The sequence below is a fragment of the Cinclus cinclus genome, chromosome 16 (genome assembly GCF_963662255.1).
Source record: "Cinclus cinclus chromosome 16, bCinCin1.1, whole genome shotgun sequence".
Classification (NCBI taxonomy): Eukaryota; Metazoa; Chordata; class Aves; order Passeriformes; family Cinclidae; genus Cinclus; species Cinclus cinclus.
Window position 1 is genome coordinate 8491389 of NC_085061.1, and position 13875 is coordinate 8505263.

At 44.0% G+C, this 13875-nt stretch overlaps 1 protein-coding gene across 1 annotated transcript in view; it reads right to left on the reverse strand.

Moving 5' to 3' along the window:
* XYLT1 (xylosyltransferase 1) overlaps positions 1-6389 on the reverse strand; it is a 172531-nt gene extending 166142 nt beyond the window's left edge. Inside the window, exon 1 of the mRNA XM_062503383.1 lies at positions 6168-6389. Within this exon, the coding sequence (XP_062359367.1) occupies positions 6168-6389 (222 nt within the window). The remainder of the gene's footprint in view (positions 1-6167) is intronic.
* Between the last annotated feature and the right edge of the window lie 7486 nt (positions 6390-13875).

Consider the following 13875-nt stretch of genomic DNA (forward strand, 5'->3'; position numbering starts at 1 on the left):
ATCCCATCAGCCTACATCAAAAAGGAAAAATACAGGATGCTGTATTCCAATTGAAGAGTCACAGTGAAGTGCCAGATCTAATTTTAACACTACAAAGAAAAAACAGGAAGTATTTTATTAAAATTAATCCTTGAGGTTATACAATTTGACTGTTGCTACAAATTAAGATCACTACATGCTTTCATTGTACTCCTGGCCCTTCAGCAAGCACTAATAAGACACCATATTGGAGACCACAGACTTCCAATGCTGAAAGGAAGAAATATTCTGAAAAATTAATGAAAATGAAATTTTTGAATAGAGCCAAAACATGCGGCAGGTAATGAGGGCCTTTTACACCAAGAAGTACCCATTTTGCAATAGCTGACAGGAAGTAAATGGGATTTGTATGTCCCCTGTACAACAGCTGGTTTTCTCTTGCTAAAAAATTAAAATGCTTCTATTTCAAAGAGAACATCTGCAAAATCCCATCACACTAAGGAATAAAAACCAACACAACAAAAAATACACCGGTGGCCTAGAAAAGGCTTCTGATCCATTTCATGTAACACATTCCCACGTTCCTGCAGAGAAGATGCTTAACAAGGAAACTGCTGCAGGAGACCAACAGTCTAATCTGGTTCTAATGCCCCCCTTAAATGATGCATACATTAGTTCTCATGCTGCAAAGATTTGTTTGTTTTATTAACGTGTGCCTTGTTAAGTGCTAAGACTTTGTAAAAATGATTATGCACCTCCCACCTGCAGATGTATTGTCTCCCCCTTTGCCATTACTAAATCATGAGCTATCTCCCTTCTCTTTCTTGATTGTTATGAAAGCCATATTGAAGCATGATTAAGCTCCTGATAATAATTAAAACTGTACTTAACAGTCAAGTCAGTACTATGGATCCATTCTCTACGAAATATATCATTTTGGGGCACATAAGAACTCAATGCTATTAATTTTATTCACAATGCAAGGTACTTTTTAACTAAACTGTTCCATTGAGCCCAGTGTACTGAAGTGAAACTCAAGTTTCCAGAGATTGATTAATTCTGGACTGAAGTTTAACACACAAATGATTAGTTCACAGTAAGCTTCTTCGCACTTTTCATGTCTGGGAATTTTTCTGAAAAGCAGTTTTCCCTCATTTCGTGTGATCAGATGAAATTACTGAGGCCACAGGTCTACATCAACAAATTTAGAGTGGAATATATTTAAATAGGTACCATTTGATTGCGTCTACATATATGGAACCTATAAATGCACTGATTTAAGCAAAAAGGATAAATCAGTGGTGGAGTAGTTCCTTTTTTCTTGAAAACTCATGTGTCTTATGGAGCTTAATCGCTTATTTTACACTTAAGTGCAGCTCTGCAGAGTGAATTCCCAGGGACTACAGTGACTGCTCCAGCAGTAGCCCAGTTCCTCACCCATGGCAGAGGCTCCTTCCTTCAACACATACCTGCTGCCAGCCCTGTGCAAAGCTGTGCTTTAATGCTGCTGCACCTAAAGCTGTGCTCCATCCAGAAATTCATTTGTCCTGTACCTCCCACGAGGATGCTTGGCAGAGGCTTGGTCCAGGCTGTGTGTTTGTTTCTGGCAAAACAGTGCTGGGAATCCACCTGCACAATCTAAACATTCCAGGGGCACATACACTTCAAAAGAAAACCCTCCTTTCCAAACCTGAAAGAATCCCGAGCTTGTATTCAATACACAAGGTGAATTCTGCACTGATCTTAGTTAGGGGAAGCATTCAGAAAAGCATTTTGGGGAAATAATTCATGGATGAACCTTAGAGAAAGTGGAGTAAAGCCTCCTGGGTTTTCTTTCCTGTATGATTTCCACACTGTTTTCCAGCATTAGAGTTGCTGCTACTTTGCTTTTACAACTGATCACAGTTTTTATAGCCCTTAGCATGCAGCAGAGCAGCCCCTGGACACCTTTGCTAGCTTCAGTAACCAACAGGGATTACAGAGTTTAGGCACACATTGTAATTACTTTTTGCTTCTTGTACCTTCAACCTCGTGGAGCTCGGTATGTATCACCAGGAGGTGACAAGGGAGGAAAAAGCAAGAAAAAACAGCTTGAGCACATTCAGCTAATCAACCCATGGAGGGCCCAGCCTCACTCTCCACGCTGCCAAGAAAACAAAAAGTACCACATTTCCCACTGCAGCTATGAAATTAAGGAGAGGCACTGGTGATCCTCAGGACTGTCCTTCCTAGCTTAACTTTTGCTTGGAATTAAAACTGCTCACTGACCCCAAACACACTTTCTTTTCATTCTACAGTTCTCAACATTTTGAGCTATCGATATGTTTGGTGCCTTTGACAGCTTTATGCTGAAAGAAGCATACCACAAAACACACAAAATTTCAGGCTGAAGAAATGCTTTGATCCCACACCAGCAGGCAAGAGCTGTATTTCACTGAACTGACAGTAACAGTGCACTGGCATTTCTGCTTTATGGCAAAACAGGCAACAGTGAAAGCCCAAGGCTACCAGGAGGCACAAAGCAGCAACACATACCACAGACAGTGCCTTCAACACCCAGTTCCAAGGCAGGGGCCACAGCTGGGCAGCACAAGTGCATCGCTGTGATGCACAACAGCCTGTCAGTGCAACACCACAGCAGCAGATGCTCTGCTGTCACATCCCTCTCATCCTCAGCAGCCCCAAAGCACACATTTGCATCGCAATTTTTTCCCTTTGGGCTCCCAACACACAACACCCACAAGCCCCTTCCACCATCCGTAGCAGGCTGCATTAAGGAAACCCAAGACTGAGCAGCATGCTTACGGTATTTTCACAAGAAACTGTTGCACGATTTTCAAAGATAAAGACGCTTACATAAAAATCAACCTATTCTCAAAAGGGAGCTCAATTCTCCTGTGCTTTTACACTTGAGTTATACTGCATGAATAAAGCTTGTGGAAAGGGTGCAGCTGTCAGAACGGTTCAAAGTACACCCTAAAATCAGTGCTAATGATACCGTTGATGCTGCTTTACAAGTATCTATAAGATGGTTTAATTAAATATGGAACAACTGCAGGAAACTGCTTATGACTAATGAAAGCTCCAGATGTAGCTGGTCAGGGGATCTAGCACAGTAAGTGTTTTCAGTTGCAAAATTGCTCAATTCAAATCTGTTTCTTCCTGCCAAGTTGGCAATTCCCGTTCAATTACATACAGGTAAAGTGGCAAACCTTTTACTACAGGATAATGTTATTTTATCTACCAAATGATAGTGCTTATTGCACGTATCTGACAGCATTGAATAAAAATCTAAATATTTTTTAAACACCTGGTTCAAAGGAATATGTTTCTTTTCCCGCAGACACAAATTACCAAATCCTCACACTACTTATGTCTAACTCGATAAAGTAAAGCAGGCACTCCCATTTGTCTCAGGCCTGTGTAAAAGACTGAAATTAGAAACAAGATAAATAAAAACACTGTAGCCTCATCTGGCAACTTTCAGACATAGGTTTGAAAAGCAGCATCTTCTGCCAAGCGTCCAAAATCTGGTCTGCATAATTATTTAGTATAAACGCTCGTACAAGGATAGTTAGCAGGGCAAGTGAAAAAAAAATACAAAAAGCCACAATCAAGTACTACATCACAGATGAACATTTAGTAGCCTTTCAAAAATCTACTCCTCAAAGTGTATTAAAACTCACCAGTCCACTCACAGGCCAAAGACACGTTGAAATTAATACTATTTTTGGTTAAAATGTAAGACTCTGAAATTTTTTGAAAAATCCTTGGAGGGCCCCTCAGATGCACTTAACCCAAGACATGTGGATATAATGGAACCACTGTATACACACCAGTCAGTTCCTCCAACAACTGCAAAACAATCTGATATACACTATGGAAAACTAGGATTGAGAAGGATACTAACTTTGCTTGGATATTACATAAATTGCATTGTAATGTGCAAACAAAGCAACAGGAAAAAAAAGTCTTCCTTCACATAGATGATATACAACTCCATTTCTCAGATTTTCCTTGTGAACTGAGTATAAAATCAAGACTGGAAACATAGGTAAGACTGGTATCTTTACCTACCAATTTAATTGTCACCTACAGGTGCCAAATTTTTAAGGCAGAAGGCTGCACAAAGCCAATTTCTCTACCACTTTTCCACCAAACACACATTGCAGTCCACAGATGGATACTTAAGTGAGAGGTTTTGTATTCTGACAAAGTAATTTTAAGGATGGTCCCCACTTCCCAGGCTAAGCAAAGCCACAAGTACCATAAAGCCATCTTGAAGGAGCCTTGCCAAATCACCTCTTGACACAGCATTGTTAAGTATGCTTCCACTTGCTTTGAGCATTGTTCCTTTTTGTTGTTTTTTTTTTAATCAATGTCGGACATTGTGGCACAGCCCAGTGTGATCCATACCAGTCATTTAGATAACGAGGGGGAAAATAGGTGCACTCAGCATGGGCTTTAAAACATGTTTGCTATTCAGAACCCCAGTGCTCCATCTTTAGGTCTTTGATCAAAACTGTATGCAAAAGGCATGATTCATAACTGCCAGCATCAAAATACTCATATTTGGTGTCTGCATGTGGCCAGTGTGGAAACAATGAGCTCACAACCCCGAACCCAGCACTTGCTCCAGCACATAGGGTGCAAACTGGACACTGTGCCAGGACATTTGTAGGACAACTGTTAAGAGTACATGTTCCAACATAGCCCAGAACCCACAGAAGAGGATAATTTCCTAGAAAGTCTGGGGAGCTGGGAAGCAGGTCTGAAGCTCCAGGTGCAGCCTGCCCTCTCCCGGCCCCCTGCCTGCCCAGGTACCAGCACCTGCCATCCTTGATATCCCACAGTGGAGAGATCAGGAAGGAAAAAGGCTGCAGAAGGCTGAGGGATGAAAGCATAGAAGACTTGATGGACAGGAAAAGAGGCAGAGGGCAAGGTGCTGGAGGGAAAATAGTGGAGCCAAAATAGCGACATTTATGAACACAGCGAATACCAAGATAAGATTATGTGTAGAGACAAAAACTGCACTCAGTAAATTAGAGTTTAAATTTTCACATCCAGAAAGAAGAGCAGGATCTGCACACAGTGGATGGGTATATACTACAAGTTGTCCCAAACGTTAGTGATTGAGTACTCATACCCTGGGAGCCCAGCTCTTTGCAGCCTTTCAAGGCCAAATCACTCACTGTAATTTACAAGGATAAGTCACTTCTGAGTCTAAGTTCTTGCCTTCTCTCTCAAGGATGTAAATAAAAATACACACACTGACAAAATTAAGCATGCACTTCGGGAGGCATCACTTGCTTAATGTAAGCCTACTGCTAAAAGAATAAAATGAAAACCAAAGGAAGCTTCTCTTGAGCTGGGGAATGCTAGTACTGGTGCTACATATCTGACATTTGCAAGAACACTCTTAATTTGCTTCTTCACATGCCTAATAGAAAATTCAAAAATAGAAAATTCAAAAATAGAAAACTCAACTGGCAATAGAGCCAGATTTGCAACCCCTTGTGGTTTCAGGCCCGAGTCATTTGAATGAAAACCAGAGAGTTTGCAAAAGAATGAGGTAAGAGACAAGGTCCTCATCCTGTGTGGGCACAGTTACAGTGTCCCTCAGTTGTCAGCGGTTAATAAAATGCTTGCATTACATTTCACTGCCCGTCACCTCCTGGGCCTGTTAGAGCTGTGCAATAAAGAATAGCGCCTGTGATCTTTTCTGGGTGGAAAAAGCAAAGCTGAGCTAAAACAAACCCCTAGGAGGGAGTGGGGCAGGCGGCTATCCCGCGAAGTTCGAGGATGCTGGGATGCCCGCGGCAGGCAGCGCCAGGAATGGGACGGGAGATGTTTGTCTCGGGAAAGGGAGAGGATCCCACGGATGCATTTTTCTGGCTCTGCACCGCGGCCCCCCGAGCGCTCCCGCCGGACCGGGGCAGGACCGGGGCAGGACCGGGGCACCTGCGAGAGGCGCTCACGCGGGCTGCGGGGAACGCGAGCCCCGAGGCGACCGCGCCTCGCTCGCCCCAACTTCCCCGCGCCGCAGTCCCGGCAGAAGCGCCGCCAGACGCCGCGAGGCACCGCCGCGAGGCACCGCCGCGAGGGACCGCCGCGAGACACCGCCGTGAGACACCGCCGTGAGACACCGCCGTGAGACACCGCCGCTCCCGCTCCCGCTCCCCGCCTACCATCGCCTTGCCGTGCGGGGCGGCGGGTCCGCGGCGCTGCGCCTGCCCCCGCTGCTCTCCGCCGCGGTCTCGCTTCTCGCGGCCGCCGCGCTGCTCCTCGCCGGCGTCGAGGGAGGTGAAATTCCAGACGAGGAGGGTCTGCAGGAGCAGCACGGTGAGCGCCGCCACCAGCGCCGAGCGGGAGCGCCGCGCCAGCCGCCGGGCGCACGGAGCCGCCACCATCTTCGCTGCTGCCGCTGCCGCCGCCGCGCTGCCGAGAGCCGCCGCATCCGCCGCGGCACCGAGTTTTCAGCCGGGCAGAGCCAGACGTCAGCAGGAGGAGGGCGGAGGTGGGGAAGGAGGGAGGGGGGAAGCAGGAGGAGGTGTTCGCGGCGCGTGGGGATGGGGGAAGCCGGCGGGGAGCCCTGGCGGCGCGGCAGCCCGCGGCCGGGCCAGCCGGGGGCCAGGGGTGGGGTTGGCGGAGGAAGAGGAAGGAGAAGGAGGAGGAGGAGGAGGAGGAGAAGGAGGGTGGGCTGGGGGGCGGAGGAGGAGCGGTGGTCGGGGCTCGGCGGGCGAGCCCCGGCGCTGCGTGAGGGGAAGGGGCCGGGGCGGGGCGGCGGCTCCCGGCGGGCGGGCGGCGGCAGGGGAGGGGAGAGGAGGCGAGGGGAGAGGAGGGGAAGGGAGAGGAGGCGAGGGAAGGGAAGGGAAGGCAGAGGCGAGGCGAGGCAAGGCAAGGCGAGGGGGCGGCCGGCGCGGGGCGGGCGGCGAGTGCCATCTTCTGAGGGAACGCGGCCTCACGGCGGCCGGGCCAGGCGGCGGCACCTGGAGGGCTGGAGCCCCCGCCTGAGGACCGGTCACCGGCAAAAAGGGCACAGATTCCCCAGTGATGGTTTTGTGGTTTGTATTTTGGGTTTGTTTTGTTTGGGTTGTTTTGTGGGTTTTTTTTTTTGGTTTTTCCTGAAGTCAAAGGGTCCCTGGCAGAATTTCGCCTCAGCGGATTGAGAGTGAGTGCAAGGTGCAACACCTCCACATCCCGGTGAGGTTTGCAGGGACCAGGCACAAGGCGACTGTAACTAAAAGCCCAGTGTCTCAAAAAGTGAACGTAAAACGGACGAGTTCAGTTGCCTTTTTCTCCCATACTGATATTGGCTTTCTAATCTGAAAGATCTCATTATCTGATGATAGGACAGAAGTAGGGAGGTTTTTGTAATCTGCCTGCACAGTGCCTCTTTTTCTAAGCCTAATTCCACTTTAAAAACCAAATCCAAAGGTAAAAAATATTATCGCCTGGTAAGAACAGTTGCTTTTTAAAATGACAGCCAGGTAGGATTTGCACAGACCAGAGGGATTTTGTTTCCATTGGAAGTGCTTTAGTTTCTGATCTGAAGAAAATAAAACAAGCAGTAAGATTCAGAAGCATCCTTTATTAAGGGACTTTTCCTAATCATCCAGCAAGGCTACAAATTTTACAGGAGGTTTCCTTCATTGCTACATTTCACAAGCAGATGAGGTGTGTGTCAGTTTCAGAGAGTGCCACACACTGAGTATTGCTGACTGCAAGGTGTCTCTAAAACAGAGAGGTCAAAATACATCATTAGCAACTTCCAGGAAAGTCAGCCCAGAAAGGCTCCTCTCTGTGTGACAGCAGAGCATCGTCTGGCTGACCTCCCACTCATGCCGTGGAACCATGTACCATTTTTGCCAGCTGGGGTGATGGCAGAGAGCCCGTGATAACAAATTTTGACAGTTCCACACCAGTTGCACATGCATCAGATTTGCTGGTCTCACAGTACAGAGAAGTAAGTGAGCTGTTGGAACAAAGAAATGAAAAACACTCAAAGTGTTCCTGAATATTCTGACAGAGCCTGCACAGCTCAGGAAGATGATGGCTAATTTTTATTCCAAACTACCAAATGGGCATTATGAACACAGTCAAGCAAATTTGCTGACGAATACAAGATAAAAGTGTCTTCCATTTGGGGTTTTCTTTTCAAAAGGAAGTTGTGGTTCTACTAAGTAGTTGCTCCCTGCAGTCTTCCCTTGGGCTTGTGAATGGCAGATGGTGCTCATGGTGCCAGAAAAGAAACAGACTCTGAACAGGCCAAATGACCAAGAGCTCTCGAGAGCCTCAGGACCTGATTCCAGTCCTGCATACCTCATTGGGAAATGGGAGACTCATTCCCATGGATACCCTAAAATGGCTAAAAGCCCTCACAGCAGCATCCAAGGCAGGCAATACTTCAGCACAGGGCAACACTGCTTCCTATAAAGGGAGCACAGCAGCAATTGTGATGAACTTGTGATCCATGGTTCTTAAAACTTTTATGACCTATGGGAAAATTTCCTCCAGATTTTATGGACTAATTTTTGTGCTGGAAAATATCTCCGGGTGTTCCTAATCTCTGTAAATAATTACTATGACTGATAGGGCAGTGAGGAACAGCAGTGCATGGTCAGTCTCACCCATGTCCTACTGAAAGCCCTTCTGGAGAGAAGATTTGTATCCAAACCACAATAATTTATAGGCCATAAAGATCTGAGTCTTCAGTGTAAAGTCAGCCCTGTGTATGGGTGGGAGCCTCAGCATGAGACACTTCTGCATTGACAGAAAAAGCAGAGCAGAGAGAGGAGCAGACTTCTCCACCTTCTACATCCTCCTTTCCCCATATTTAGAGACATGTAATATCTGGAAAGGACAGTGCAGTAGGTGTGGCATTCATTTTTAAAACTGTGCTATAACCAATGACCACTAACTGTTCAAAACATCCTTCTTCTGTGCTAAAGGAAACAACCATATAGAAGGAAAACAATTTAATAACATTGTTTTTTCTTGGGCTGATTGAAACTAAAAAGTGACAAGGGCAAGGCTGAACATCTTGAAAACATGAAGATGAAAAAAAACACAGAAACTGAAGAAATTAACTCTACCAAGCCAAAGAACAAACTAAAATCAGAGATTGCATAAAACTGTTAAATTAGTTTTATTATAAGGTTTATTAATAATGGCAGTTTGTTTGAGCTGTGTTGCATCAGAAAATATTTAATTGGGTTACACAGAAGACACTTGAGTTACCACTCTGAAGACTTCCCAGGTTGCCCACGTTAGGTGGGAATTAATATCTAGTACAAAGTGCATAAGAGAAAAAAACATATCTGTTTCTTATATAAGTATTATGTTGGTTGCACGTAACTGTCAAAGTGGCAGTGTTTTAAGCAAGGGTAACAACTGTGACTTGGTTAATTTGCTCTAAAGTCCCAAGATACAATTGATTTAAATATTTTTTGCCACTGCACAGGTATGTAAATTCAGTGTGGGTGTGTTTGAGAGATGGAAGGTATCAATCTTGCCTACTTAAAATTATGTAAAAAAAGAAGCATTCTCAGTTCCATTTTAGTCTGATCTACTTTGCTAGGTTTACCTATCCTGTTACAAAAAAAAAATTGTTTCCTCCTCCTAACAGTGTAAATACAGTCTAAAATTGCATCAAGTAACCAGCCTTTTGACAAAGAAATACATGAAGTTGAGAGCAGTGTTAATTAGCAATATCCTTTGCTCTGCTTTGCAGAGCTTATGGTCCATCTGGTGAACAAACACTGCAGGCTTATCTGAACTCCAACTCACAGCCTGACTCATAGGCGGTTTAGAAGCACATTCTGTAATCACTGAAGACTAAGTTATTTCAGAGTGAAGATTTGCATTTTTCTTAAAAACAGTCATGTCCTTATCACATCAAAATTTAGATTTTGGATATGTGTTATGAGATGAAGGGGAAAAAGGTGAATGAACTGGTTTGTCCAAGAATTGGTATCTCTAATATAATCAGTCTTAAGATCTGTGACGATAACAGAACAAATAGCAAATTTGTGGATATTCCCATGATATCAAAAAAATCACAGCACCTAAGGAATGTGCCTTAGGAATAGAAAAGGTTGGAAATAGCCATGAGCAGTGTTTAATGAGCAATCTGCAGCAGCAATAGCACTGTCTTCCCTGGACCTTCCCTTGGGCTTCTTCCCTGAAGTGACAAAGTCTTTCTTTTCTTTTCCTTTCCTTCCATCACTACCAGAACAGCACATGACTCCTAATCCCTTTAGTGCATATGGAGAACATAGACCTTTTCCCTGAGAGTCTGGCAGTCTTACTGGTCTAAGCATCAAATCTGAAAGAGCAAAACAGGGTAGGGAATTACTCCTTGAGAATTTCACCATCTCAGACTATAGGTCACTGTTTGCTCTGCAACAAGTTCCCAAAACACTGCTGTTTGTTTTTGCATGCTGGTATATTGCTAGACTTAAAGGGTAGAGGAAGTGTATTTTGATTTTTTTGGAACCACAGAACCACCATTAATTTAATGTTCTGCAATTCAGTCATTTTATGGTTTATATGTATGTTCTTCACCACTTAGGTATATTGTACCATGGATATTCACTCTTCCATATTTTCTTTTCATAAACAAAACCAAGATTACTTGCCTAGTACCCATTTTACATCAGGCTACTTGCCAAGTGGGTTATAAAACTCAGGTTCTCTCTCGTGTATGGGCAGAACTAAAGTCAATGGAGATGTGACCACTGCATGCAAGAAATGCCTTCCATTCTGGTGGTTTTGTAAAATTTGAGATTCCACCAAACTTTTCTTAATCCACTCTGGTTTCATTTTGCCACATCAAAAGTGTAAACTCTGATGTCAAGGAATATGCAAAAGCCAAATTTTTGACACCAACATTTCATTCTGGTAACACTGTCTATAAATCATGAACTGAACATACTGTGTCAGGATTCAAAGACAATAAAAGCAGTCTCAGTGTTCAATTTGTATGAAATACATAATTTCATGTGGAATGTATATTACCCCTTCCTTCTGAGAGATGAATTTAGTTCAGGACCTTGGCATATGCTCCACTTCAGGAAGTGAAGGAAAATGGAAGAATTATTCCATTCACCATCACATTAAAGTGTCTCTTTTTCTTTATAAACTCCCAGCATATAAAACCTTTTACTATCAATGAGAAGAAATGCCTGTATATGTATTTTATATACAGCCTTTCGTGTTGCAACAGCTTTTTCTTTCAGCCAGTGGTCAAGGATAACCAGGGAAGGATTACCCATCTGTTCTTGCCATGTGGCATTCTGTCTTCAGTGAGGAGATACTGCAGTTCACAGCTTCCTGCAGTTCTTTTTTTCTGATGTTCTCTCATTAACTAAAAACTAAAAACTGTTTTATTATCCATCTGAGTTGCTAAGTTGGAAAGTCTGGAAGACTCATGAAAGTGACCTACTTTGGATTATCTAAATTAGAACTAACCACTGCCTGTTGAAAATAGCACTTTGTTTAGATGCAGAAGGTTTCTTTGGCTTGGGCTTTCATTCTCGGTTTTGGGGTTTTTTTCTATCTGTCCACTTGATGGAAGAAGACAAGTGGTACACAAAAAAGGGCAATCAAAGGAAAAGAGATGGAAAAAATATACTTTTTCACTAAGAGTGAGTTTGTGGGTTTTGTTTACATGATTAACCAGTTTTTCAGAACACCCAACAGTTTTTAAACTACATTTACTTCAATGACATACCACTGTAAAGTATATGTAGAGATTTATCCCAGTAGTCACCTGAAATATGTTCTATGTGTCTAAATTCCTACTGAGGTATCACTATCACTTGCTGCAGGAACAATAACTAGAAATGAAACAAGGTTTTAAAGAAATTTCAATAATCTTTCATTTTTCCTAACACTGGAAAATACAGTATTTTAAAGGCAAAGTTTAATTTTTAAGCTCCTGATATGATACAAATTCATCTGTATGAAAGCTTGCTCTGAAAACAGATCTGATAAAATAGTGTGACTGTTCTTCATAAATAGAGCCATTTTGTGGCAATTGGTTTAATACAAGCTTTTCTGTCAGGAAACGTTGTTTATGATGATATGTCAAACCCAGTATTGGCAGCCTCAACAGATCATTTGCTACCACTGATGCACTCATGTCCCTTGTGCTCACTAGGCAGTCCCACAGAGCACAGCATGTCAGGTGGAGCTGGGACTATTTGCCAATGCATGACAGTGACACTTGCATGAGCTTCTGCATAAAGTCTCCAAACCCTTGGACAGGGAGTGGGGGAAGTGCACTTGTGCCATGTTCCCCTGGGAGATGGGAACTGAATAGGTAGTCTGATTCCCTGCTGCAGTTTCTAACAGCTGAGGTGGCAAAAGAGTGTTTCAGCTTCCCTCTGAAACTGGTCTGTCAACACTATGGGCTATGTGGGATTTTACAGAGCAAAGACAATTATACAAATTCAAGCAAACAAACTTGATAACTATCAATCTTTCTGTATTTAGAAAGTCATTAGCAAAAGCAGGTGCAAAACCATGTTTGGCTGTAATTTGGATGCTACAAGAAAAGGAAGTTTTCAGACAAGGTATTTGATGTGCCTTAAAAGAAATACAGTTTTTGGGAGAGTAAAGCATTAGTCCATGTATGGCAAAGATGACTATGTCATACATTGTATGATCTCTTATTTTAATAGCTTTTGAATTCATAGAAGTAGTAACACATTGTAAACACCTCCTTAATGAATTACGGAGGATTTTGGTAAAGCTGACAGCTCCTTTACAGTCTGTGAGAATTCATCCCATTCTTGACAGCATTGACTTTATCTGTGCCCTATTCTTCCATCACAATGGAAAACCCTCCATAAACATGTGAGATTCCATGTGAATCTAGCAAACTTGCTCCTCTAAGGAACAAATGCCTACCTTGGCAAGACAAAAAGGAGGGTTCTTGAAGCCACATGGAGACTGAGGAGCCAAAGAATTCTTGTGAAGTAGGTAACTAACAGCAGTTTTGCAGAAGCAGACAGAACAGTATCTTGAGGTGCTCTTCTACATCTGGTTGTTCACAGAATCACAGAATCTTCTGAGCTGGAAGAAACCCACAAGGATCATCAAGTCCAACTCTTAAGTGAGTGCATCCTCAACACTTTAGCTACTCCTGCTTGTTTGCTTTGTTCTGTTAGTAAGTACTAAATATTTTAAAAGGTCTTACAAGGTACCTTCTAACAGCAGGTTCAGTTGTTGCTGTGCTGCACATAAATAATTTAACCCCCTGTGGAATAAAAATTAAACCTGAAATGGTACACTGGTATAACCTTTATATTACACCTCAGTGTGGTGGCAGATGGGAAACTACAGCAAGGGGCTGCAGAGACTGCAGCAAGGCTGCTCAACATGTAAGGACTTCGCTGCTCCCACCTCCGTGCTCTCTCTCACACCTTCTTCCCCTGAGACCCCAAAAACGAGTTGCCTCCTTTCCCCTTCAGCTTTTCCCCCTTCCCTAATTGCTCCACGCACCTGGGAAGGCTGCTTGTCACTATAGGAACACGGCAGAAGTCAGCAGTCCTGCCGCCTCCAGGTAAGTGATGCTTTATCACGGCACCAGCAGGCTGACAGGCGAAGACTGTGCTGCAATCTCCCTGTGCAGAGAAGGGTAAGAAACAAGTGAGTGGCCTCTACTGCGGCAGGAGCTGCTGAGACCACTGAGAGCATCTCTGCAAGAAAGGGACAGCTCAGCGCACCAGGCACTCACACACCACAGCGCTGTCTGAAGGCCGACGAGTAAAGACAGGAGGGGCTCGTTTAAGGTATTCCTGGGGGGGCTTTATTCACCACACACAGAAGGGAACCGGGGTCAAGGAACCGAGAACAAAGGAGGGTCCAGGACTATATAGGGAACAGTGG